General features: G+C 37.5%; 1 protein-coding gene across 1 annotated transcript; it reads right to left on the bottom strand.

Moving 5' to 3' along the window:
• Positions 1-18641: 18641 nt before the first annotated feature.
• Positions 18642-20384, bottom strand: LOC149233125 (protein DESIGUAL 2-like). The gene is made up of 3 exons (XM_089379702.1): positions 19904-20384; positions 19570-19775; positions 18642-19021 (listed from the first exon to the last, which is right to left on the bottom strand). The coding sequence occupies exons 1-3, from the start codon at positions 19997-19999 to the stop codon at positions 18796-18798; spliced, it is 528 nt and encodes a 175-aa protein (XP_089235828.1). The 5' UTR covers positions 20000-20384; the 3' UTR covers positions 18642-18795.
• Positions 20385-27618: the final 7234 nt, after the last annotated feature.

A 27618-nucleotide genomic window follows, 5' to 3' on the forward strand; every position in this document is an offset into this window, starting at 1 on the left:
AGGACCTTGGTGAAAGTGCATTGACCAAGGCACATGGAGACTGCGCAGGGCAAAACCCCTCGAAAAGGAAAGGCTCCAAAGTGCTCGGTCACATGGAAGCTGGGAGAATCGTGGGGAAAGCGCTAAAGGCTAAAGGTGGGACCCGCACTCCAAAACCAACAGTATATTGGGGGCACCCTTGGGCGGTAAGCGGATTTGGAGAAAAGTAAGCGATTCCATTCAGTGCCCGACGTGTGGCAAGCAGATGAGAGAGAAAATCACTACTCATCGCACGCTAATGGTCAAGCAATTCAACTGCATGAAATGAGTGAATGTTGTCGGATCTGGGGGCTCCAGATCCAACGGTGGAGATTGCGCTCGATGGAGGAACTAGATTTGACAAGGGATTTAGCCACGAAAAAAAGAATTTTGACGTCCAATTTGACCGCCGAGTTGGCGAATGACTCATTCCACAGTGTAATGGGAAAACCAAACCAACAAGGAAAATTTGGCGCAGTTTGCAAGAGGACAAGTGGCCACTCCCTGTGAGTCGTTGATGATGATGCCAAGATAGGGAACTCTGAGTGAGTAGCAGCAGGCGATCCAACGGAGGAAGAAGAGGAAGCGAACAGTTATGAGATCAACTGGCTTTAAAGCCATGAACAGAGACAGAGAATAGAGAGGACACTGAGAGAAGAAGATGAAGACAGAGAAAATAAAAGACAGTGAAGCAAGAAGTAGAAAGACAGAGAGCCGAGCTGACCTAAGGCAGCATCGAGCAGGTAGAAAGCTTGAGAGGTTCAAGCAATCCCTGAGGGGATCTGTTAGGAATTGAGCACCACATTGGGCTCCTTCCATTAAAGACCAGAAAGGTCAAGTTCTGGTAAGGAAAAGAGTCTGTGTACTCTAGTGGCTTGGGGGATCCAAGAACCACCCTGCCAAGAAATTCTGTTTCAGGAGACTCAAATTGAGCTCCTCATTGTAATTCTCTGCTTTAAAGACACAATAAAAGAAGGCCACCATTGAAAGCTAGACCGGAGACGTAGCCCTGGAGGATAGGGTGAACTCCTTATTAATTGTTGTGTTCTTGTATTTGCTTACTGTGATTTTTTGTTGTTTTCCATTTTCCAGTGTCTATGTATTTTGCAATCTGATCGATTCGTTGCCTAAAATAACATAAACACACACCAACACATGAGTTTGTAATACCTTCATTCAATAATTATTTAACTAAGGTCACTCAAGAGTGATTATCAGATCAGCAGTGTGGGCAGTTTTTGACATAATGCGAGCCTCTGCATCCCCAATACTGTACAAGGGGTCTATTAGTTAATTTTTCTTTAATTCTACCAGCTTGCTCATTAATCATGGTTTCGCTTGGTACTTTAAATATGGGCTGATTTTTATGAAAATTCTGGTTAGTTTGACCTTTATACAATCCCTTGTTGCCTGGGCCCTTATTCCCCTTGTGACTGGGAACAAATTTACTTCCCTTTTTATCAGTCCATCTCTTGCTCATATCTCCCTTTGGTTTGTTTTGGTGGTAGCAGATCCGTGACTTACGAATAGCTTCGTCCATGGTTTTTGGGTTGTCAAACTCCAGTCATTCTTTCATGAACAATGGAAGACTGCTGATAAACCACTGCACCTTTGCTTTTTCTTTGCGTATGTAAGGGACATACTTAAGTAATGACGTAAACTTTGTTATGAACTCATCCATAGACATCTGGCCCAACCAGAGATCATTAAAATCTTTTGATTTTTCATCATAAAATCTCTGTTAGATATTTTTCTTTAAAATATCTTTGAAAATTTTCCAGGTTATGCTTTGTTCATTTACTCCTCAAACAATTTTTAATTCCTCCCACCACAATGTGGCTTTTCCTTGTAGCAGGAAAATAGCGAAACGAGCCTTCAGATTATGGTCATATTCGTACAACTGGAAATACTTATTCATATTTATGAGCCATGCTTCCACCACTTCTTCCTATTCACCATCAAAGAGAGGAGGCTTTATTTTTCGGAATTCCCCTTGAAGTTCCACTTTCTGCCTTTTCTGTGTCTTGTGATTTGACACGTTATCTGATTCTTCTTCATGATTTTCTTCACCACCTTCTGTTTCCACATCATATGTTCGAAACTCTTGTTCCCCTGTCATATTTTCGTGTTCAGGGTTAGGGACTAGTGGCTAATGATTTTATCTATTAGATAGGCTCTTCATAATTTTTTCATGTTCCTGCATCGGTCTTTTGTTGTCTGCCCATAAACGGGCCATCTCATCCTTTAATTCTTGTACCATCACCATGATATTTGTATTGGTATTCTGCGGTTCGTCGCCCAGCTATACCCAAACCTCAAGATTGCCTTCCTGAAATGATGCGGGTCATGTTCCCATTACGGATCTGGGTGGTAAATTCCCAGTTCTTCTCATGCTAACTGCTCCCTACTTCCTATGTGAATATTACTGAGTTTATTATTTCTTTATTCCAAAGGTCTCAGTTTGGCAACTTGAGCGCTCTAACACCATATGTCACACATCTACCCATTATATATAAAAATAAAATAAAATTAATAACATAAGAACATTTGGCAATAATTACCACCGAACTTGATAGGTCATTACGCATACAAATTTTATTTATATATATGAAGGCACTCTGATATGAAACTAAACTATATTGTTACTTTTAATTTTTTGTCAAAATATTAAAACGAACATATCCTTATAATATACCATCGTAATGGATTATATTTATCAACCCAACGTTAAAATAAACATCAATAAATGGTTGGTTTTTAACCTAGCATTAATATGCAAGATCGTATTTAGTTTAACTGGCGAGCTTATGTATATTTCTGGCATACCATATCCCAATGTGGACGGAAGTCATTTACTACTTTGATGACTCAGCTATGATGCTTATGACTCCAGTAATCCTGCACACTTGCATTGTTAATGTTGTAACTGTGGGATTTGGCCGAGATGCGATGTATTTACTCGACCGTCATTACTGCTTCCAAGGCTAGTGGCACGGTTGTTGCTTGCATAGGGCTGGATGTCAACACTTCTTCTGTCGGTGGGGACCGCCTTTGGGGGTTTGAGGGTGCTCCCTCCCCCTGGCACAGAACTGGGCGGGGATCAATATTGGTTGGAGGCTTGCCCCCCCGCTTCTTGGCTCGGTCATCAATAAACAACATAAAGACGTTAGGTGCTGAGGAACAAGACAGAACAACTAGGTGGTGACGTAGTTGCTTATATACGTTATTTTACCGTGTTTCCTAGTTAGTTGATGAGTGTTGTTGCTTGATTGATTGGCTTGATGAACTTGATTGATCCATACCCCACATGTTCCCTACAGAGCTTTATTGGATTTACTTGCTTGATTGATCCATAGACCCCATCGTTCCCTACAGACCCACTGGACGGAGCATAGCTCCTATAATGGACACAACTGTAAGTCTATAGTGCTAGTAGTAGGCTTTAACTCTATGAAACTTACTAAGGCTAAAGGCTAGTGTCCGTAAGGCTGGTTTCCATTTGTTTCCTCCAATGGATCCTAAAGTAAAATATCCTTAACAATGGTATGAAAATCACAACATTTCATTCATTTTAGAGTCAGGAGTTGGAGTTTGGAGTAGTCGTTGTTGGAGTTTGGGGAGTTTGGAGTTTAGCCTTCTCTGTAGATGTTGACTCTTATCGGGAGCAGTACTGTATTGTTGTCATCTTTGGATGGAGCTCCTCATCAACGGTGCTCGGCCATCAATGTGATCGAACGACATAGAGGAGTCTCTGATTTCTATTCCTCTGGCATTGGATGAAATTTCTCCATTTTCTTTCATTTTGACAAAGGTTTCAACTGCTCAGAGGAGGGTTTCGCTCCGAGCTATGGTAGGTCGACTCTCTCTGATCCTTTCCTAGATGTTTTGTCGTTCTGTATGAGAATTCATACGTATCTTCTCTTGATGCTGGTTCTCTTGACATGTACAAAATGTCTTTCCCATGCCTGCGTTCCGAAGGGAGGAGGGTTTCTACACACAAGTCCGTCTTTGGGTAAGAACTATAAATTTTAAGCTTTCTATTTCTTCATTTGAATTTAAATTTGACTTAATGTTCATGTTTTCTAACTCTGTTACTTTCTTTCAGGTGGAATGGTGGTTTTAAGTGTGCCCAATATTTGGGAGGGGCGTCAAAACTTGTCTCAGCTCCTTCTCCTTGCTGCGGCACTATCTTTTTTTTTTGTGTAAGTCAGATGTTTATATTAAAATACAAAATATAGTACAAAAAATCCGCAGAAGCAGATCGAGAGCAGGGATGTACAATAGATCATAGCTTATCACCTGCTCAGAGAATTCAGCAAAAAGAGACTGCAAAATGCACACCGCGCAGGGTGGCCCGAGCAATACTTGTGCCTAAAAACGATACTGCCGAGACATTACAGTTCATGACATTAACATAGATAGACTGAGGCCGAGACATAGATATAGACGAAGGAAACATCAGAAGTGACTACCCTAGATAAACTTGCCCATCTGACTGATGGTGTCCAGACCCATCTCCCGCATATGTTTGTCCATTCTTGCTTGCATGGCTTCAATTGGTTCGTTCTCCTGCACCTCAGTTGTGGCCGGCTGCGGAGTAACGGGCGCTGGGTTTACAGTATCCCTCAGGAGCCTGATGAGCAGAGTAAGCTTTCTGTTAACTGTCTGAACAGCCTCATGCACAGTGGTGATTCGGCCGTCCAGCGAACTGTTGTAATCGATTATCTTTGCCATTTGAGCCTCCGTGAGGTTCACCTCAGTAACAATTTTCTCCTTTTCCTTCTCGATCGATTCCAGAGCTTTGGCGATGAGAGTCTTGGTTCGCCAGCTCTCTGCTTTTGTTCTGACAAACTGAGTTGCCCTCTTCGAGGGGGTACCCGGATCCTTCATCCAATCTACCTCCTCTGCAATCTCCTCCTCCGTGCGCCCCTCTTCCTCCTGCTTAGCCTTGGCTTCCAGTTCAGCAACTTTTCGTTTGTTCTTAGTTGCCGTGCGGGTTTCATAGGCCCTCTTCGCCTCTTGGAAGTCCCGATTTGCAGCAGCACAACGGCAATCTCCCGCTTCCATATCTAACTCTCTGTGCTCCTCCCAACTAATACAATTGCCGTTCACGGATGCGTGCTCGACCCTATGATGAGAAACTGTGGAGAAAATAGGGTGTCTGCCCTCAGATTTATAGTGTTTTCGTTTGTGAGCCCTCCTGAGGTTTGTCATAATTCCGCTAGAGGTGTGAGTACTGTTGCAATAAATTTGATTGAGGTTCGCACAAGCTAGGCCGCTGCAGGTCGAATTGGATTGAAAGTGGCTGCGCATCATCCAATTGAGAATATGCCAAGTGTCCTGTACGTTAGATCTGTTGCTATGGTTAATAGTGGTGTTTGAAAAACCCTGTTTGCCTGCATGCTTGGTCTTCCTGTGCATTGCCTCGAGCCAGCCCGCCTCTTTAGATATCACCATAAATGTTATTGATGCCTCCCCATACGGATCCCTTCCATGTGTCTTAATTCTGATACTGCTGATGCTATAAGCTCTGTGGTTCGATCTGTAATGATCACTCGTTTGGCTGGCCTGCCGCCGCCAGGCATACCACCGCCAGAGATGTCCTGTCATTCCGTTGCCTTGGTTATTATTGCTGCTTTTACCGGTATCATCAAACATCCGGTCCCGTAACCCGACCCCTTCACCTGCTAGGTTGGATCGACTTGGATTAAATCCTTCTCTGCCAGCTGTGCACATGTCACCTTGAGGATTGGGCAGTTAACCTCCTGCCAACAGCTGTCCAAAATTTTGTTCGGGTTGTCAGCACCATGGTTTGCCAAAAAATCTGCCAACCCATTCGCCTTTCTTCTTACTGTTTGGAAAACCAAACCTCTCCTCTCTGCTATCAGCTCCGCTATACTCTCCGTAGCTTTAGCCAGCCTCCAATGTTTGGTGGCTTTACTGGTTCTTGTGCCTGCTTGTAAGCGTTTGGCCGCCGTGATGGCCAAGGAAGAATCCCCCTCAACTATGACATTCCCTTGTCGGATTGTTCTTAGAATTTTCAATCCTTGCTCAAGTGCCGCAAACTCTGCTTCATTGTTGGTGCTTTCTCCAAGCGCCCTGCAGTAGATATGAACAATGTCGCCAGCCTGATTGCGGATTGCGCCTCCGATACCTGCTGTTCCTGGGTTGCCCCTCGATGCCCCGTCGAAATTCAATTTTAGGCCTCCCTCTGGCGGGCATTGCCATCTGAGGATTTGCGGTGAGGGTTGTGACCTGTTTCCCCCAGTCGGTTGATTGCTGGAGGCCTCCAATTGAAAACTCTTCAATATGCGTAAGTCCTGGTCCGAAGGTTTTTCATTCGGTTCTTCTTTACATTTTGTCTGTATGAGCTGTTTGATGTTAATTGTTATTGATTCTTTTGCACATTCTATGTTTCTTACTTCCTCCTGAAATATCCTTCGATTCCGCTCTTTCCATATTGTCCATAAGATGAAGCCTGGGGCGCACTTCCATATACTTTCAACTCTTCGAATTCTAGAAAAGTTTCTCCTCCAGTTGATGATGGTTCCCTGAATGGAGTCTCTGTCCCGATCAGAAGCTCCAAGAACTTCTTCCATCCAGTGCCAGAGCTGGGAAGCCCACTCACAGGAATTAAAAAGATGATTCATTGTTTCCGCCTCCTCCATGCACATGGGACATCTAGAAGGTCCCCTGAACCCTTTTTTCAATAAGTTTTCCCAAGTTAGGGTTTTCTTCTGCATAAGAAGCCATAGAAAAGTTCTAACCTTCGGCCATTGTAGACTGTCCCAAACTTTATCGTTCCAGGGCACTGTATCTGGCTGCTCTTCCCTCTCTATGATACTCCTGGCTTCTTTTAGGGAGAACTCACCGTTGCCTTTCGGCCCCCATCTGAGCTTATCATTTTCAGCTGCAATTCGGATTTTTCTTTTGAGGATTTGTTGATTTAAAGCTTGAATGGTTTCCTGAATGTCTTCGTTGTAGGTAGTGTTGAAAACTGTCCATTCCCGCCAATCTGGGTCTTCACTGGTTGAGTTCCAGTATTGATTGACTCTGAATTTGCCCTCATTTTGATAGTTTTGCTTCACGGGTAGAAGTTGAGGGGTGTCCAGTTTCGGGGACTGCTGCCAGGCGTCCTCCCAGAAGAGTGCTTGAGTTCCATTACGTATCTCCCAGAAGCTGTAGTCCTGAACAATACTTCTATTGTTCTTGGCATGGTTCCATATTGGTGATCCATTGGGAGCGTCCTGCATTCTTATAAGTTCTAGATTGGTGCTATTCGGCATATACTTTTCCTTCCAGTGAGTGGCCCATGGTAGGCTTGTGTCAGAGATCCATTTCCACCATATTTTGGCCCCGCAGATTCTGTTTACCACTGAGGGATCAACCAAGTTAAGACCCCCCCTATCCTTAGGTTTACACAGTTTCTGCCAAGCAACCAAAGACCATTTTTTCTTTTCACTGTTTCCACTCCATAAAAAGGAGCGCTGAATGATTCTCATTTGATTTAAGATTCCTTTTGGAGCAGGAAGAATTGATAGCATGTACTGAGGGATAGCCTGCAAGACCACTTTTGTTAGTATTAACCTACCTGCGAAATTCAGAGCCCTGTTAGTCCAATGTTTGCACTTCCTTTCCATGCTTGCTAGGACTTTCTCCCAGTGAGCCTTTTGCCAAGGTCTGAGAGTTAGAGGGGCACCAAGATATCTTGAAGGTAATGAGCCAATTTTGAACCCCAGAAGCCTAGACAGATGAGATTGGATAGCCTGATGCGTGTTGAAGAAGAAAATGGTGGATTTGGAGAAATTAATCTCCATTCCCGAAGCTTTGCTAAAAAGATTGAGAATGTCTCTGAAAGCTAAAGCTTCTTTTACTGTTGGAGTACCATGTAACATGGTATCATCCACAAACTGTTGATGAGTTGTAGCTGGAATGGATCTGATAGGTTGCAAGCCTCTAATTTGACCCTCTGCTTTTTTCTTGGCAATTAATCTGCTCAGGCCTTCCATTAGGATGACAAACAAGAATGGGGATAGGGGATCCCCCTGTCTGATGCCTCTGGAAGGGCTGAAGGGAGCTGAAGGGGCGCCATTCACAAGGATGGAATATCTAGGAGATTTTATGAGGGCTAAAACCCATTTGATCCATTGTCTACTGAAACCAAAAGCTTCTAAAACTGCTTCCAGGTAAGACCAACTTACCTTGTCATAAGCTTTGGAGAGGTCTAACTGCATGAGCATTCCGGCTTCTTTCCGCGAGTGAAGTGAGTGAATCATCTCCTGTGCAAGCAAAATATTGTCTAGAATTTGCCTACCTTCCACGTAGCCAGACTGCTCTTGTGAGATGATGCCAGGGAGAATTGCTTTCAGCCTATTGGCTATGACCTTAGAAATGATCTTGTAGATGACATTGCAAAGGGCTATGGGTCTGAATTTTTCTGGTGTATTAGCTTCCTCCACTTTGGGTATAAGAGCAATGAAAGTTGAGTTTAGAGATTTTAGGATCGTTTTGGAACGTCTTGAGTCTTCCACGATCTCCCAAATGTCTTGCTTTACAATGTTCCAGCAGGCTTTATAGAAGTTGATGGTAAATCCATCCGGTCCCGGAGCTTTGTCGCTTGGCATACTTCTGACTGCCTCCTCTACTTCTTCCATGGTGATGGTTCTTCTTAGGGCCCAGTTCTGATCCTCTGTGATGGTTTTAGGTATGACATTGGTGATTTCTTTGATGGCTTCCTCTCTGTTGATCCCTGGTTCTTGCGCTATGAAACTGAAGTGATCCGATAGGGAGGCTGATATCTCGTTATGATTTCTAAGAATTTCTCCCTCACTGTTTTTTAGTTCAAGGATTTTGTTGGCACTTCTGTAGTCCATGGCTGATCTGTGGAAGAACTTAGTGTTTTGCTCCCCTTCCTTTAACCAAAGGATTCTTGATTTCTGCTTCCATAATGATTCTTCCTGCTTGCATCTATTGTGCCATTGTTGAGTAAGCTCTTTTTCTTGTTCACAGGTTTCTTCATTTCTGTAGCCTGCCGCACCATCCTTGTGAATTTGTTCCAGCTTGTTTTCGATGATAGCTTTCTCCTGAAAGATATTTCCGAAAACTGTTTTATTCCAGTCCTTTAATCTCATTTTGATGTTTTTTAGTTTCTTTTGAAGATTGAACATTTTGGATCCTTCTTCAACTAGAGGTTCTGACCACCATTTTTCCACCACTGTGAGGAAGTTGGGGTGTTCTATCCAGAACTTTTCAAACCTGAAGGGTTTGTTCCTGGGGGTACCCTGAAGCTCAACCGCTAGTGAGATCGGCCAGTGGTCCGACCCTCCACTTGGGAGGATGTTCGACTCAACTAGCGTTCCATCTAAAATTAAGTTTTCCGAGACTAAGAAACGATCCAGTCTTGAAGATATTAGCCTTTCACCCCCCCTTCTGTTATTCCATGTAAATTTGCCACTCTTAGGGTATACATCTACCATTCTTGCATTATCAATGAAACTTATGAAGGTCTCCGCATCCCTGTTTAGTTTTCTGAGGCCTCCTTTTTTCTCCAGGAGGGAGGTGATCATGTTGAAATCTCCCCCCACTATGTATTTAGCATCAGGGTGCCTTTCTATAAATTTGGATAAAGACTCTAGGAAATTAATCTTGTCTTCTAATTTCTGAGGACTATAGACATTGATGCATAGGAAAGATATAGAATTACCTGTAGGTTGCACTTCCAGTGCTAAGTAGTTTTTGCTTGCTTCCGCTGATAGAATCTGGTATCTCCTTGTGTCCCAGAAAGTAGCTAAGCCTCCTTCTCGTCCTTGGCTTTCGATCTCTAGGACTTCAAAATTTCTTCCCAACTTAACTCGCAGCCGATCTGTAATGACTCTATTACATTTGGTTTCTTGAAGAAAAACCATATCTGGGTTGTATTTTTGCATTTGCCGCTTCATGATCCTCTGTTTGGCCTGACTGTTGATCCCCCTTGCGTTCCATGATACTATCTTCATATTTAAACACATCTTTGGAAGGACGGATAATCACTTAGCTGCCTAATCTTACCTGCATTGAACAACATCTCTCCAAGTTCCTGCAGATGTTCTCTGCTCGACTTGCGGCCTCTACGGCGTTTGCGCCTTGAGCCAGAGGTTTTTCCCAGTATTGCTTTGTAGTGTGGGCTGCTTCCTTTGATGATGCCTAATTTTCTTCTCTGTTTCTCTATTTCTGCATTCTGTCGTGCTATGAAGAGGTCATTGACCTTCCTGATTTCTTCCTCCGGTACTGCTTCAATCCCTTTGGCTTTCCAACTTTCTACAATCGCCGAGAGGTCCATTCCTTCCATAGCTAGGGTCTCTTCCAGCTCCAGATCCTCACTTCCCGCTTCACTTGTTAACATCTCTGTTTCTTCGTCCGTTTCTGCTGTTCTATCCTGCATGTGGATTTCATCATTGAAATCTCCTTCCGCTGTTTCTTTCCCTGTAGGTTCTTCCTGTCCTTCTTGCCCTGCCTCCACATTAGGTATATTTTGCTTTTCCTCCGAGTCAGTCTCAAGATCTAGGATCTCAAAGGGGTTACTGAAGTAGTTTCTTTCTGTGCTACCTTTATTGGTCCTTCTTCTATTTGCGCGCTGCCTGTTCTTTGGTTTGGTGAAGTTGTTCTTGTCTTTGTTGTTTTGTATTTTCTCGTCTTCTACCTCCTTTCTATTCAGTGGACAGTCCCTTATCAGATGCCCATGCTCGTGGCATTTCCGACACCTGAAAGGTATTTGCTCATAGTCTAAAGCCTGAAAATATTCCTCATCTCTGTACTCGAGCCATAAACCTTCATGTAGTGCACCGGACACATCCAGTTCCACACAGATTCTAGCGTAGGAGGTGTATCTTTTCTGCATGGTAGCCTCCGAGGCTTTAACAAAGGTGCCTAGCTTATCCCCTATCTGCTTCAAGGCATTCAATCCCCAATAATCTATTGGGAGAGAAAACAGTCTGATCCAGACCGGTACTTGAGTGAAAGATTCCTTTTCCGGGACGAAGTTTGGCTTCCAAGGTCTCATATACAAGCCTGCTGCTGCTAGAAAATAAGGGCCACCTTCGAAGACTCTGTCCTTATCTTCTAGACTTGTAAAGACTACTGTGAAAAATCCTTTAGCTCCCAGATGCAACTGCACATCTCCTTTCGGTTTCCACTGCTGTCTTATCCATTGGCACAGAGTCCTTTCAGATGGCCAGACTCCCATAAATTTACAAATGATGGCATGTTCAGCCATGTGCTCCCTATAGGCCTGGATTTCAGGGTCAGTGATTGTCACCCGTAGGTTGTCTTTTTTCTTGGGCTTACAGGCATTGCTGGTCAAAGGGGCCCTGTTGGGGTTCGCGCTGGACTCCCCCTCCTTCTCCGGTGGGACCTCGCTTTTGTTTTTTGGCTCTTTGTCTTCTCTAGGTCGCTCCTCCTCGTTTTCTGAGGGTTGAGACTTTGCATCTGTTTTGTCTTTTGTGTCTTCTCTGTTCTGCTTCTCTTTATTCCTGACTTCTGAGGTGTTTTCTGTCTTGTCAGGCATCATTGGTGTCTTTTCCTTGTTTTTTCTGCTATTCTGCATCTTGCTGTTCATTCCCTCTATTCTGACTCCTTCTTTCATTTTCTGTTGCTGTTTCTGCATGACAATCTGCTTAAACGTTGGGGTCCCACTGGACCCCTCTGCTCCCATCCAGTCCGACAGCAGTTGCCCCTTTCGAAACAATGCTGCCAGTCTGACTCTGTGGTATTCCAGCCCTGTCTCAAGCGCTGGATCGCATAAACCCTAGCTCTCGGCCTTGTTCGCTTCCTCCCCAATTTCCACTTGTCACACAACAAAACCAGTTTATAATGGAATGCTTATCACCAAGGTTCTTGGGAAGTTAATTCCCCAAAGCGACTTACCTTGCTGCGGCACTATCGTTCGGGCAAAACCACCAGGTATTTTATTAAGTTTGTTCTTTTAAGGGGCTTTGATAGCCAGAGGGTTAGGTTCTTAAGAGGGTTATGCTACGACATAACTAACTGTCTCTATTTTTATGATTTTCAATTGGTATCGCCAAATGGCTATTGTATAATGTTTAAAGGCGGGGTTATCTCCCAACCCAACCCTGAAATTCATTTTTTTCTTTGTATTCCCGGATAAGAGACTTTGACAGGCTATGGCTTCTGTGGTGGATTTATCTAAGCTACTCTTTTAGCTTCTCTTTGTACTCTCTAAAGGTTTTAACATACTTATGAGCTTTTAGGCAAATGAGGGTTTGAATATTATTAGCGATTATTGCTTCATCTACTCTAGATTTGTGTAGGTAGTTTGCGGAATTTCCTGTGTGTGTGTGTTCTGTTTGGGGTTCTACAACTTGTTGACTGTAACCCGAAATTCCTTAATTACAATTTATAAATGTGTATCTTGTTGTCTTTAGACCCTGTGAGCAAGTAAATAGAACTTCTTGTAAATAGTTTCTGGTCATTCTATTCCTTCTTCAAGTGATTTTCTAGTTAATTTAATTGACTCTTATAAGGAAATGTCACTATTTTAATTAGAGTTTTTCAGTCATCTCATAGTATGGAAAATCTTTCTATTACTTAGTATGGAAATCCTCTCATTGCTTATTTATTAACTGTATATGGAATATTAACTGTTATGTTAGAGTTTTGATTCCCGCTACAGTCCTCCTTAAGTAACCAGGCTATACAAAGTTTTGGCAGTTTCTCAATCATGGGTAATAATACTTATATGATGATATTGATTTTATAAATAGCATAGGCCTTAATGTTTCTTTGCTTATTTCTTTTTAAAAATCTTTTCTATAGGGCGTACTTGCCTAAACTCAATCCCACATAATTATTTCCATTATACTATAGAATGTTCCATGAGGATTGGAGAATATATCTATTTTCACTATCTAAGGACTGTAAGCTATTAAACTAATATGCCTAAGTTCAACATTTCTCTGCTACTTACCATTTACTAGACATACTTATATGTAACTATCAACAAGTATAGATTTAAAGTAAAAAATACCAGTCCTGCTTTGTTCAAATATCAATAAGCATGGATTAACTAGAAAACTTTAAATTCAGATTTCCTACTTATTTACTGCGAGAGTCTTCTACTTATATGGAATTTCTCTAGTTGACAGATTCGATCCAACACTAGACCTTGGTACTTGCTGTTTTGCCTGCCAACCTTGAGACTACTATCACAGTGAATCTGCCCCCGAGCTGTTCCTGATTTAGGAACCTTCCTTCTTTAAATATCAGAAGCTCAACTATCTAGTCCACACCAGATGTAGCCACTGGAAGGTCTATCTGACCTATCAGCATAGATTTTCTTCCTTCATCTCTTTTTCAATATTCTTGACAAGGATAATTTTAGGGGCGAATGTTCGCCCTGTGGCGAAATGAAATTAAGGGGTTTTAAATTTTTAGTGGGCGAATATTTTGTATCATAGTACATTTTTACAAATCACTTCAAATAGCCCACCTTATTTTAAGGGAGAGGGTAAAAAAGGTAAATTTAGCCCTTGAAATTAGGAGTTACAACCTTCCATTCGCCCATTTTCAAGAATAGGTTTTAGTTAAGTGAATACATTCACCCATTTTCAAGAATAGGTTTTATTTAAGTGAATCCTATGGGCCAAAGGCCCAAATACTATATTTATAAAAGAGGTATGGTAAATTAATAAAAATATAAATAAATGAGAGGTATGGTAAATAAATAAAACATTTTTTATATTTACTCCATAAGTCACCGTATATACATGAAGGGTGTAAACAAATAAAAATATAAGTAAAGTGGAGGTAGGGTAAATAAACAAAACGTCTTTTTATACTTACTCAAAAGGTATGGTAAATAAATAAAAATATAAATAAACTAGACGTATGGTAAATAAATAAAACCTCTTTTTATATTTAGTCCATAACCCTTGTTCTATTTATGAAGGCTCAAGAAAGATATTTTATTTAAGTGAATCCTATGGGCCAAATACCATATTTGTAAAAGAGGTATGGTAAATTAATAAAAATATAAATAAACGAGAGGTATGGTAAACAAATAAAACATTTTTTTATATTTACTCCATAAATCACCTTATATTTACGAACATTCAAAAAATGCTTTATATTTAGGTGAAACCTATGGGAAAAATACTATGGGACAAACACCAAGGACTAGCTTGTTATTAATACCATGAAAAAAACATTATTATTAATAAAAATAAAAATGGCACATTGTATTGACCCATGGTATTCACCAAAATGGCACATGGTATTGACCCATGGTATTCACCTGGAATGCAGCCTATTTAAATGGGGGAATTAACCAGCATAGATCCATCTTTACTTTGGATCTGCTAACCCCTGAGAGGTATCAAATATCGTGATATGCAAACTAGCATAGAGTGAAAAAATATTTGATCCCTCTCGGGGCTTGGTTAAAATAAAAATCAACTATTAATTTTATTAATTTTTATAAATTACTAATAGTAATTTTTAAGCTCCAAGTTTATGATAACCCATGGTATTGACCCATGGTAATACCATGGTATTCATGTGAGCATAGACTATTTAAAGGGGAAATTCTATAATCTTAGATCCATCTTAATTCTGGGTCTACCAAGTGCTCAGAGGGATAAATAGATTTCATCCCCCTAAGAGTGGTAGATGTGGAGTTAAGATGGATATAGGTTGGTTTTTATGATAATGAAGATATTAAATAGACTTAGTAAATTATATTGTAAAAACATCTTAAGGTGAATGGTTAAAGCATAGACATTGGACAAGTATATTTGTATACTTTTGTTTTAAAATGAAACAAATCCAGGGTTAAAAGGAATGGATTGATTGCACTAGTCATCCTTCTATAACTTTCCAACATATGCTAATTTGGGTAATTTTTCTAATTGCAAATAGGAACATACTTGTGTATTGGCAGGGTGGTTACGAGGTCCCTAGAAGTGATGAATTTGAATTTTTCTTGGTTTTATATATAGTATTATGTTTTTTCTCATGCTTTATGTGAATGACATGGGTGAATTTTATCCTAAACTCACTAGGTTATCGATATGTAATTTCGGTAATTTTGATTTCAAAAGATATTTTAAAGAAATGCAATGATTTCATTTGTGTATTCAATAAACACAAGATTTTATAATTGAGTAAAATATTCGCCATGCTTGGTGAGAGATTCGCCAAAAAATTATATATACATATTATATTATTGATAAAATCGCCTTCCATTTTTCCTATATACCATGGAGATTTGCCCATTTATTATATATATAAATTTAGGGGGGGTTCTTAAAATTTTCCCTGATTCTTGATCTTAGATACCCATATCCTCTTGATCTTCTTGAATTAAACCCTCAAGAAATCAGTTAGGGATAGGTAACTGTTCTTCTAACTAATTAGCAAGTAAAATAATATTTACTGATAAGTGTTGTTTATTTAATAAAAATAATTAAATTCCAAAAATAGTTTTTATAACTCAAAAAATAAAAATTCTGTTTGATCTGCAGTAATTTAAATATTTACATGGTCTGGGGATATCACATAAACCATATTTGTTGTTTGTTAACTAAAATTCAAGTATAACAAAATAAAAACATATGATACTTGAAATTACTAAAATTACCATGTATAGGACTACATAAAGAAGTAAAGGTGACTGAAGCTAGGTCCCGAGGGCTTGTACTGAGAGGAGTAGGAGGTTTGCATTCACACTGAAGATGACTTTCAAGGTGAGCTAGCTGGGTATCCAAACTAGCTAGACATGAGTGCTGATATTGCTGCACCCACTTGATTTCATTTATGGAAGAGATGATATCATTGCGGTCTTCACGCTTCTCCTTTAAGACCTTACCTAGAAGGGTTTTCATTTGTCAATGGAGGATGATGGAGTTTAGGTACTAGATCTGTCTTCCCCTGGTATGGCTAGGATTGGGAACCCAATTGGCTACCTCCTCTAGGATTTCGGAATTAGAATAAGCTTGATAGTCATTAGTGGTGAGGGCTTCGAGTTGGCAATTTTTTTTGCAAATTTCAGGGGCGTAGCAGAATGGGAGATGGCTGCAACTTCTTGGGGATGTGGCCTGCCCTAGGGGCCTTTGCCCCTAGCTCCTCGGTGGCTGTGCATTCACTTTCGGTGCACATTGCACCAAAAAAGAATTAGCTAGGCAAGAAATATTTCCCACAATAGCCCAAGACTGAGAGGAATGGGGTTTGGAAAGCCAAGCAAAGGAGAAACCAAAGAGTTATGGGAATCTTGGGTGACCTAAGACAACAGACACTATAATGCAAACTGTAACCCACCCCAGTAGAAATTAAAAAAAAGCCACCAAGCTTACAACAGAGAGTAACATAACCAGAGAAGAAAATAAATGAGCTAGACAAGTAAGAAAATACCTTGATATGTTTATCCCATTGAACCTGGACTCATGAAATTGTGTGCACTAAAGACAAGATAACACCACCACCTCCTAAAATATTTAGCTTGAGAGCAATTAGCAGAGTCTTGAAATGTGCAAGCTTTGAATGCCTAGAACCTATCTCCAGACCATTACCCAACAACAATTGTTTGCATTTGGTTCCTCTCAACACAAAGAAAATTTGTTCTGCATGTAGATGTAGGCCACTTCAACTTCATTACCAAAGACAAATGATCAAGTCTGAGAAAAAGGTCACGAATTATGCCATGGATATGCATTTTTTTTGCCACACCAAAACCCTTCACTGTTAGATGGTCAAGAGAATTGTCCCACCTACGGTAAGGGAGGAGCCTAAGCACAAAAAAATCTAGAGAACAATATCCCCTTGAAGAATGCTCGAACATAGAAAGGTTGGAAATGGTAATGAATATAGTGGGAATTGTTTGCATTTGTATTGCATGAGGTGGGATAGCCACACCACCTGCTCTCTTAAATGCTGTGGGAGGTGATGGGGTGGTGGGCTCCCATGCACACCAAAAAAGCTAGAGAGCAAGGTATCCCCTTGCAGATAGTCAATCAAATAAAGGTTGGATATGGTAATGAATATAGTGGTAATGATTCACATTTGTATTGCATGAGGCAAGCTAGCCACACCACCCCCTCTTTTAAATGTTGTGGGAGGTGACGAGGTGGAAGGCTCCCCCCCTTGACCTCTGACGTCCCAACAACATCCAAATCAGAGGAATCTTCTTGACATTAAGATAACACTTATTACCATTATTTAATTAATGAGAGCTTGGAATAAGAGATATATGTTATTTTATTACTTAAGAATTTGGAGTGTTATTAAATTGATAAGAGCATGGAGTATGGGGATATATATTGTTTTAATATTTAATAATTTGGAGCATGAGGTTAATTTTTTTATTTCATGGAAAATCAAGGTAGGTCCACTTGAAGGGACCACACCCCTCGACCTGGACCAAACTAATCCGAGTCTAACCCCGAGGGTGATGAGGAAAATTGAACCGGTGACCTCCCAATGACAAGGTTCTTTAGCAACTTGACCTCTACCAATTAAGCCCCCTTGACCTCGACCAAACTAATCTGAGTCTAACCCTGAGGGCGATGAGGAGAATTGAACCCGTGACCTCCCAATGACAAGGTGCTTTAGCAACATGACCTCTACCAATTAAGCTAACCCTCGAAGCTAGAGTATGAAGTTATAATAATAATAGTAATTTTAAAATTAAAGTGAAATTTAATATTAAATTAGTATCTAAGTTTTTTTTTTCTTTTTTTTTATGAGATAATAAGAGATTCTTCTCCTCATCACAATGATTATTAAAAAAACACATACTTTTAACTATTAAACTTATTCCATTTTATCATTTAAATCTTTATTCACATAGGAAAATCTAGGCAAATCAACCCTATAGGGCCTAACCCCAAGGGCGTGGAGGAGAATTGACCCATTGACCCTATGACCTCGTGATCGGCGAGGCACTTAACAATAGGACTCCACTGGTTGAGCTAACCCTTAGAGCCTAACTACAAAATTTAATGAAATCCAGTACATTACCGCTGATATAATCACACCCACTTAAATTTAATCATTTTAATATAAATTACAATTTTAATAATTCTCGATTATAATTTTTAAAATAATCTTAAAATTCTAAATCTTTTAATACATTACATATTATCATATCACCATCATTAAAATCTCATGAATATTTTGGAACGATTTAAATATTCCCTTATAAAAAAAATATAAAGATAAGTTTATATTAAATAAAAAGTTAAAGATTCAAAGTCAAGCCTGAATAGTATCTTTTTACATTAAAGGTGTTAGCTTTTACTTTGATTCTTCTGCTATGTTGAAGTGTTGCTGTGTTATCTTTCACTTTTGATGCTTTTGCTTATGATCTTCGTGTATAGAATAGCATTTAGTAGTGCCATTAATTAATGATTTTGTAATAGTCTTGGGATGACTGGAATCTATAATCAGATTAAAATGACATGCCATATGACAATCTATGAAGTACAGTTACATTAATTAATGATTTTGTAATAGTCTTGGGATGACTGGAATCTATAGTCAGATTAAAATGTCATGCCATATGACAATCTGTGAAGTACAGTTATATAGGAAACATAGCAATGGAATCTTCATAAATCATTTTAGCAATTAAGCAATGAATATGAACATTAATCAAATTAAGATTTTATCCCAACATCTATCAAAACAGGATTGGTAAGTCATGTTTTTTTGGGTTTTACAATATTTATGCTCCAAGAAATATGCAGAAAACAAAGTGGAAAGTCGAAGCTGGATGGATCTTTGATAAAATTACCCTCCTCCTCTTTCAGCCATGGACAATCCTTTGATATCCCTATTTAGCATGATAGTTGAAGTGGCTGCAATATAATATGCAGCAATAATTGCAGCATGAACAAAGCACAGTACTCCTCCCATCCACAAGAACTTATGGCGACTCAGAGAACATTGATCCCCGGAATGGTTGTTGTACATGGCTCCAAGTATCAGTAATCCAAACGCTATTCCTAAAATGACCCTGTCACACACATCAATACAAAGCTATACATTATTTCCAATATATATGAAAGAACATTTTATAATTTATTTTCGAAGTTTAGTTAAAATTAAACATTAAATTGGTGTATGAAGTTTTATTATTATTAAATTAGTATAAAATTATCATATTTATATAATTAGCTAAAATATAATAATTATAATTTATTTTAAAATTATAATTAAGTTACCCATTGAATTGGTGTATGAATATATGTGGAAGTTTTTTTTTATAATGTAAAAATAAACCTATGATAATTCAACTGAGTCTTACTTAGCTCAATAATTTAACTACTAAAACTTAAATTATGTATAAAATTTTTGGTTTATTCTTAAAAATTTAACCAAAATTTCCTTAGCTCAATAATTTGATTATTAAAACCTTAAATGAAGGAAGGTGTATAAACCCTATCCTTTACATTTGAATTTCAACCCACATGTGAATTTAAAATCAGACACAAAAAACCCTCTCACCCTTCTGAATTTTCAAGCAGACTTTTCATCAAAAGAGGAAGAGGTTATATAGTGTACCATGAAAGCATGAGAGATATCCCAGCAATTTGCCTGTTGACTGGAGAATTTCTGAGGTCATCCCTGGATCCATAACAAATACAACCCCCAGCTACGTTGGCAATTATGTGGGCAATTAACAAGATTGAAGCAGCTGCTATTCCCAGCTTGAATGCTTCGTGACTAGGCTCTCTGCATTCAAATACAAATAAATGTAGGTGCCTCACCTGCACACATATATGTATATATAACCCTTTAGTATGTATATCACTCTAATTTGTGTATATATCTCTCTCTATATATGAAACAGAATGGTTGATATATATAAAATGAAACAGAATGGTTGAGATATTACCTGGTTCTGAGCCATGTATGCATGGATTCCTAAGATTCCAGCTGCCACGTCCAAAGCCACAACCAAAATAATTATGAGGATCCCAGATAACCTCATCCTTGTTGGTATATGGCAAGATTTTTTTCTCTTTTACTCTTAAAACAAGTTTCAATGCTCACTTCTCAGTTAGTCCGGTGCCAGAGAAAAACTTGATGTCTGCAGAAGAGACGAGAAGAGAAGCAGTTTCTTGTGGAGAGCTCAGGGTTCAGCTACCAACCTACATTAATTAAGCCAAATCTATCAGAGACTGAAGCAATGGATCGATTCTGGTCCGAGATACCTAACTGTGTTTGCAGGGTTAGAAAAGCACACAAAAGCAGTCGCTGAGTCTTAGCGGTGCAAAAGTAAACCCTGGTTGCTATTGTTCCCACACAGAAGGGAAGGATTACAAACACTGCACCGAAATTCTCAGGAGGGCCCCAAAGTAGGACTTTGCCAGATAATATATCTATATATATATATATTTATTTTTGCAGAACAGCTTTGCTCAAGAAAAAGACACCAGGGCAGGAAAAAGACACAAAGGTATGGTAAGTTTATGGATTACTGAGAACTTGATGGGTAGCTTAGTTGGTTGAATTTCACTGGATGAGTAGTTTAGTCGGTTGAAATTCAATCAAGTCTGACTTGGGTTTAATTTTTCATGGGTTTATCATAGTCAGGCTCCTTAGGTTGAGTTGGCTTACCTAGGAGTTATTACTCTAAAAACAAATTGTTTATGGATTACAGAGAATACTTTTTTTTTAATGAATTACAGAGTTCTGCTCTATGGATCTTCACCAATGTCACCTATTATCCTAGAGATAAAAAGTAATCAGTTGCCAGTGGGCCATGAGTGTTTGAAGCTCATTGCTGGCAAGACTTATGAAAAGAAACAGAATCTGTGTTATGATTTTTCAAAAAGCAAGGGAGAATCCAAGGTAGAAATTGAGAAGGCATTGCCTTTATCTTTATCTCTTTAGTCTTATCATCATATTCTTATGTGTTTTATGGGATGGAATTTGAGATGACTGTCACGTCAGTGACTCATTCTGGTGGGGTTGAAGGACCATCCAGCCTCACTAAATCCATAATGGCCGCTGCTCCTGTCGGTGGGTCGGTTTGTAGCTTCAAAGGAAGGAATAAAGGGTAATTGGGAAAAGATAAATGATGAGGAAAAAGAAAAGGAGCACGGGTGGTTTGTAGGACAGAGGCAAGGAATAATGGTAATTGTTAGGACGGTGGAGCGCTGAAACCAGTAAAACGGGTTGATAATTTTCCATTTTTATTAAATATTTTGTTTATTTATTTATTTAGGTTAAGGTGTTTATGGTTAAAATATTAGCATTAAAGAAATACCAGCACAAATAATAAGAAAAGAAAATTGATTATAGGAAATAGGCAAATTTGTAATATGGAAGTAATGGGAAAAAATTGAATATTATCACTTGTTAGGAGGTACGATATTGAAGGTATAATAATGGTAATCGTTAAAAGGTAAAACATTTAAAACTACTAAAATGGAGTGAGTAATTTGTCATAAAATATTGTTAAACTTTTTATTAAATGTTTTGTAGATTGAAGTGTTTATGTTGAAAGATTAATATCAAGGGAATATGGTTAGTTATATATATATAATTATAATTTTTAAGTTTTGTTAATATATTTTTATTAATGATAAAAGACATTATAATGTTAGCTTTTTATATATAAAAAATAATTTGGAAGATTATGTCTTTAATCATGGGTGACAACATAGACACCATTGTTACCAGAGGTCAAAGTTACCAAGATGAGATTAGAGGTCAAAGTTACTAAGATGAGACTACTCCGAGCCAATGCAAAACAAGGTAACTATAGAAAAAATGTTTACAAACCAACTGCCTCCATTTGACTCTTAAACAGGCCTAGACAAAAGTACAAAATGTTCTCCACAATAGCATATCATCAACCCACTAGCATAGTTGTCAATCCATTATACCACTTGACACAAAAAAACATATAATAACCAACAATAAAAGGTAGTGAGATACCCTTGGTGGACTGTTAGTAGGATATGATGACGAGAGAGAGGGGAGAGGAGTTTGCTTGAAGAGAGATCCCAACATGAGCATTAATGACTGCTGGAACCTCTTGCTGCTCATTTGAGTCAATATCTATTCATTATAGGTGATATGCAAGTTTGCAATATTGAAAAACAAAAATATTAATATTTGTTAGTGAGTACAATACTAAAGGTGTTTTCTTATAAGAGGTCACAAGTTTCAATCCAAAGGGGTTAGGGTATTTATAATTTAGTAAATTTAAGCTATGAAAATTAGTAACTCATTGGAATGATTTTGTGTAGGCAAGTTAATTAGCTTTTGTACCAATAGTGTGTGGCTTATTAAGGGCTTATGTGTCCTTAGGCACACTAACTTCTATCCCAGTAGAGACCAACATGTACTTCCATCCCAAGAGGAACCCCATAGGAGGCCAATATGTACACCTCCGTAGGCTTTAACACTCAAATCTATAAAGAGAGGGGTCCCTTGTCCATCTCACAACAAACCAAGAGGTACAATTGTCTCCATCCCACAACAAACCAACATGTACATCTTTGTAGATTTTAGCAGTAAAATCTATAGAGGGAGGGGTCTCTTGTCCAACAAATAATGAGGTCTTATACACCAATTTATTAGGAGAAGGGTCTCTTGTTCAATAAATAAGGAAGTCTCATACACTAATATGGTGTCTCACTTGGCCATAAGCTTAAAATTAGATTATTATTATTATTATTATTATTATTATTATTAGTTTATTACATAATGTATTGAATGCTACGCAAGATAATATGTGTATAGTTAAATTTAATTAAGTACACTCCTAACCTAAATAACATTTTTAACGATTCAACTATATATACCTTAATGTAAAAAACATTTAATGCTTTACAATTTAATAGTTATTATTAATGATAAGAATTAAAAAAAATACATATTTGAATGTAATGCTAATTATTAATTATAGCAAATTAAAAAAAAGTAATATTTGGAAAAAAAATTATGCAAATATAAATTTATTGTTTATATATATATATATATATATATATATATGTATGGGGCATAGTCTAGCTAATAAATATTCTAGTTTTGGATTTGAGGATATAATTTTGGGTTATATTGTGATTTCTTGTTATTATTATTATTTAAGATGTTTTTAAAAATATAAATGGATTTAACTATGAAATCATTCCAATTTTACAAATGACACAATTTAAATTTATAATTCTAATTTTTTTAATAAAATTTAAAAAAAACATCTAAATTAAATTATACTAATTTTTATATTGAAATACAATTTTTATAAATAAAATTATACATTATTTTTTATTCATATACAATTAATTATCATTATTATTTAAGCTTTCATCACTTTTTATTATAATTTTTATGAGAGAATATTATTAAAAGTATGATTTATTATTATTAATTTTAATAAATATATATACTTATTCAATTACTTTTTAATTCATCCTAATAATATAAATAACTATATCAATAGTGAACAATATATGAAAATGTTTTTGCGTATAATAAATTTAGTATATGGCTCCCAAGCATGTTTTATAATCTTTTTTGTTTAGTGAAGAGTTCATATTTTTGGATTCAAGGAAATGAGTTAATGCTTAAGACTCAAAGATATTTCCGAGGAGTAAAAGTCTATTTCTATCACTATTGCCAATAATTCCAGATAACATGATTTTCTTTGAATAATGATAACGAGTCACTCTATATTCACTAATAATAATAAGTAATAATTATCTTCGCTATTAATTTAACAACCAAATTAAAATATTTTTTTCCATTATATAAAAGATAAAAAGATTATTTACCATGTTATGGATTTTTTTAACCATAACTGTCAATCCCCGTGTTACTTTTCAACATGATAATGATGTTCAAATCTTTTTGCGAATTCCATAGTCACGCGTCACATGGGCTTCATAGTATGTTTGAATTGATAATGATAAAAACAGAGACATGATGCATACAAGTCCATGCATCAACCTGACACTTGAGGCACATAGTCAAAATGTTTTCTTATAGCATTCCCACCTATAAATTTAGCTTGAACCTGGATAAGGCCCTTAGCATTTATGAGCATATTAATATTATTTATAAAGTCTGTATAGTGATGTGATGTCCACAATTGTTAAATTGTTGTTAAGATAAATTGTTACTTAAAAGATAGATTCACATTACAATATAAGTTACAGCCCAGAAGTAAGGGAATGCATTTGTTCTTTGATTTTATATCGATATTTAAAATGCAATGTTATAAGGTTTATATTTCAAGGATTTAATTGGCTAATATATTTGAAGGCATATTGCAGTATTACGTCGTTAAACGTGTAAAATTAATACATAATTAATGGACTGAGCTTTGCTGATAGGAGTATCTATTTCATTATTAGCTTCCGTGTTACACCCTCCATTCAATATTGTTCATCCTAAAATAAGGAGCATGATTAATGGCTTTCCGGGTACATTCTTCATGGTTTAGTAAGTAATTGTTTGTGCAGTGATATTTATGGTTGGTTTGTAGTTATTAGTTTGTCTATATAATAATTTTTTTTTTCCAATTTTGTAGAGATGATATTATGTTTTTTTTTTAAATTTTTGGGTGATGTTAGCGTGCCGCTGCATTTTTGGTTCCAGGTTTGAGGGATTACGTCTTTCTGACATGTATGATTGACTGCACCGATCATATAGTATAGAGGAGGTACTGCAAAGAACGATTCTGCATACATCTGGAGTTACGTTCAACTTGCTTTGAGCTCTGGTGTCGTAAATTTGGTTTTAAGAGTGTTGGTGGACAATTTATTAAGGGATTATTGATAAGCGCATTTCTAATTAGTCAGTTTTGAACTGTTTTTTCATGTTCAAAGTCTTTGCGTTATTTTCTTGGCGTTGTGGCGCTCACTGAAGCTGGAATTGCCATGTTTGTGCTTACAGCCAGGAGAAAAGTTTTCAAAGGGTATTGATAGAGAGTTTGGGTAAGCAGATTGCTAGATTCTACCGACGAAAACCTGATGAGTTTTTGAGATCTCCCTGTGAGAAAACTCTGGTTTAATTTGTGATTTTATTTCTTAACATAAAATTTATGTAGTTTGTGGGTAAATATAAAAATAACGCCAAAGTTTTAGTGTTAAATCGAGGTGTACATTGCGGGGTCGAGTTTCGATGCTTTGAATGCAATCCTGTAGGAGTAAACCAGTAGTAATTGACCACAACTAAGTCAGAAGTCGGCCATATTTCCATTTCCACAAGTCCTATGAGCAAGGTGCTGACCCCGATTCCATATCATTTACTTTTAAATAGTCGGGGGTTTGGAGTTCTATTGGAATTCAAAATGCAATTTTGTAGGGAATTTTGTTTAATAATCAATATAAAAGCTCCATTTTTTTCTATAACATTAATGACAAATTTTTTCAGGAATTTAACACTGAAATCTGCGAAGTCAGAATTATACACATATTTATATTTTCAAAAGACTTGTGAGCAAGGTGTTGACCCCTTGAGTATCTAAAACACCACGATATGGAGTTAGTCAAATGGGAGAAAACATAAATAATCTCAATGCAATGTTGCGGGGTCAGGCTTCGATGCTTTGAATGCAATCTTGTAGGATTAGATCAGTAGAAACTGATCACAGATAAGTCAGAAGTCAACCATATTTCCATTTCCACAAGTCCTGTGAGCAAGGTGTCGTCCTCGACTCCATATCGTCTGCTTTTAAATAGTTGGGGTTTTAGAATTCTATTGGAATTCAAAATACAATCTTGTAGGAATGTTTTTCTGTAACGTTTATGATGGATTTTTTTAGGAATTTAGCTCTCTAAAATTTGCGAAGTGAGAAGTATACCCATCTTTGCATTTTCGGAAGACTCGTTAGCAAGGTGTTGGCCCCTACTCCATATCGTGGTGTTTTAGATAGTCGGGAGGTCAGAGTTCTATTGACATAAACATTTAGTTGGCAAAGAAAATAACCCCGAGCTTAGTCAGGCGCGATGCATAGACACAAGGATTTGTTAATTATTAAAAAAATAAAAGAAAAAACAACTTTTCACACACAACTAATATAAATTTATTCAAAATGCAATTTTGTAGGGTATTTTGTTTAATAATCAATATAAAAAGTCCATGTTTTGCTCTAACGTTTACAACAAAATTTTTGAGTGTTTTAACTTTCTAAAAGTTGTGATGATGGAAGTTGACACATCTTTTTGTTTCCACAAGACCAGTGAGCAAGGTCTTGAGCCCGAATCGATATTGTGGTCTTTTAAATATTTGGGGAGTCAGAGTTCTACTGGCATAAATATCTAGTTGGAGAAGAAAATAACCCTGAACTTAGTTGAGCTTGACGCATAGACAAAGGCATGTGTTAATTATTTAAAAAAAAACATTGGGTTTGTTAATTGTGGATATTAATATTGATACACTTTTTAATTTGGATTTGAAACTCATGTTTGATGAGGTTTTTTGAGATCTCCCTACGAGCAAACTCTGGTTTAATTCGTGATTTTATTTCTTAATGAAAAATTATGGAGTTTGTGGGTAAATATAAAAATAACATCAAACTTTCAGTGTTAAATCAAGGTGGACATGTAATTAAGTCAAATGGGGGAAAACATAAATAATCTCAATCCAATGTTGCGGGGTCGAGTTTCGATGCTTTGAATGCAATCCTGTAGAAGTAGACAAGTAGAGACTAAGCACAACTAGGTTGGAATTCAACCCATCAATAGTCGAGGGTTCAAAGTTCTATTGGAATTCAAAATGCAATATTGTAGGGAATTTTGTTTAATAATCAATATAAAAGCTGCATGTTTTTCTGTAATGTTTATGACGAAATTTTTCAGGAATTTAAGTCTCTAATTTTCCAGGTTGGAAGTATACCCATCTTTGCATTTTCAAAATACTCGTGAGCAAGGTGCTGGCCCCGACTCCATATTGTGGTGTTTTAGATAGTCGGGGGGTTGGAGTTCTATTGGAATAAACATCTAGTTGGTGAAGAAAATAACTCCAAACTGAGTCAGGCACGATGCATAGACACAAGGATGTGTTAATTATTTATATAAAAAAAAACATCTGTTCATACACAACTAATAGAAATTTATTCAAAATGCAATTTTGTAAAGTATTTTGTTTAATAATCAAAATAAAAAGTCCATGTTTTCCTATAATGTTTATAACAATTTTTTTTCTTCAGTGTTTTAACTTTTTAAAAATTGTGATGTCGGAAGTTGATCGATCTTTCAATTCCACAAGACACGTGAGCAAGGTCTTGAGCCCGAATCCATATCATGGTCTTTTAAATAGTCGGGGATTCAGAGTTCTATTGGCATAAATATCTAGCTATCGAAGAAAATAACCCCTACCTTAGTCGGGCCCGATGCATAGGCACAAACATGTGTTAATTATGAAAAATAACTAAAGCATAGTTGTTCACACACAAGTAATAGGGTTTTAATCAAAATGCAATCTTGTAGGGGATTTTGTTTAATAGTTAATACAAAAACTCCATGTTTTCCTATAACGTTTACGATGAGATCTTTTGGCATTTTTAAGCTTCTAAAATTTGTGAAGTTGCATGTTGGCCCATTTTTCCATGCCGACAAGAACTGTGAGCAAGGTCTTGAGCCCCTATCCATA

The sequence above is a fragment of the Pinus tabuliformis genome, chromosome J (genome assembly GCF_031772625.1).
Source record: "Pinus tabuliformis cultivar Carrire ecotype Pingquan chromosome J, CPIR1, whole genome shotgun sequence".
NCBI classification, from domain to species: domain Eukaryota; kingdom Viridiplantae; phylum Streptophyta; class Pinopsida; order Pinales; family Pinaceae; genus Pinus; species Pinus tabuliformis.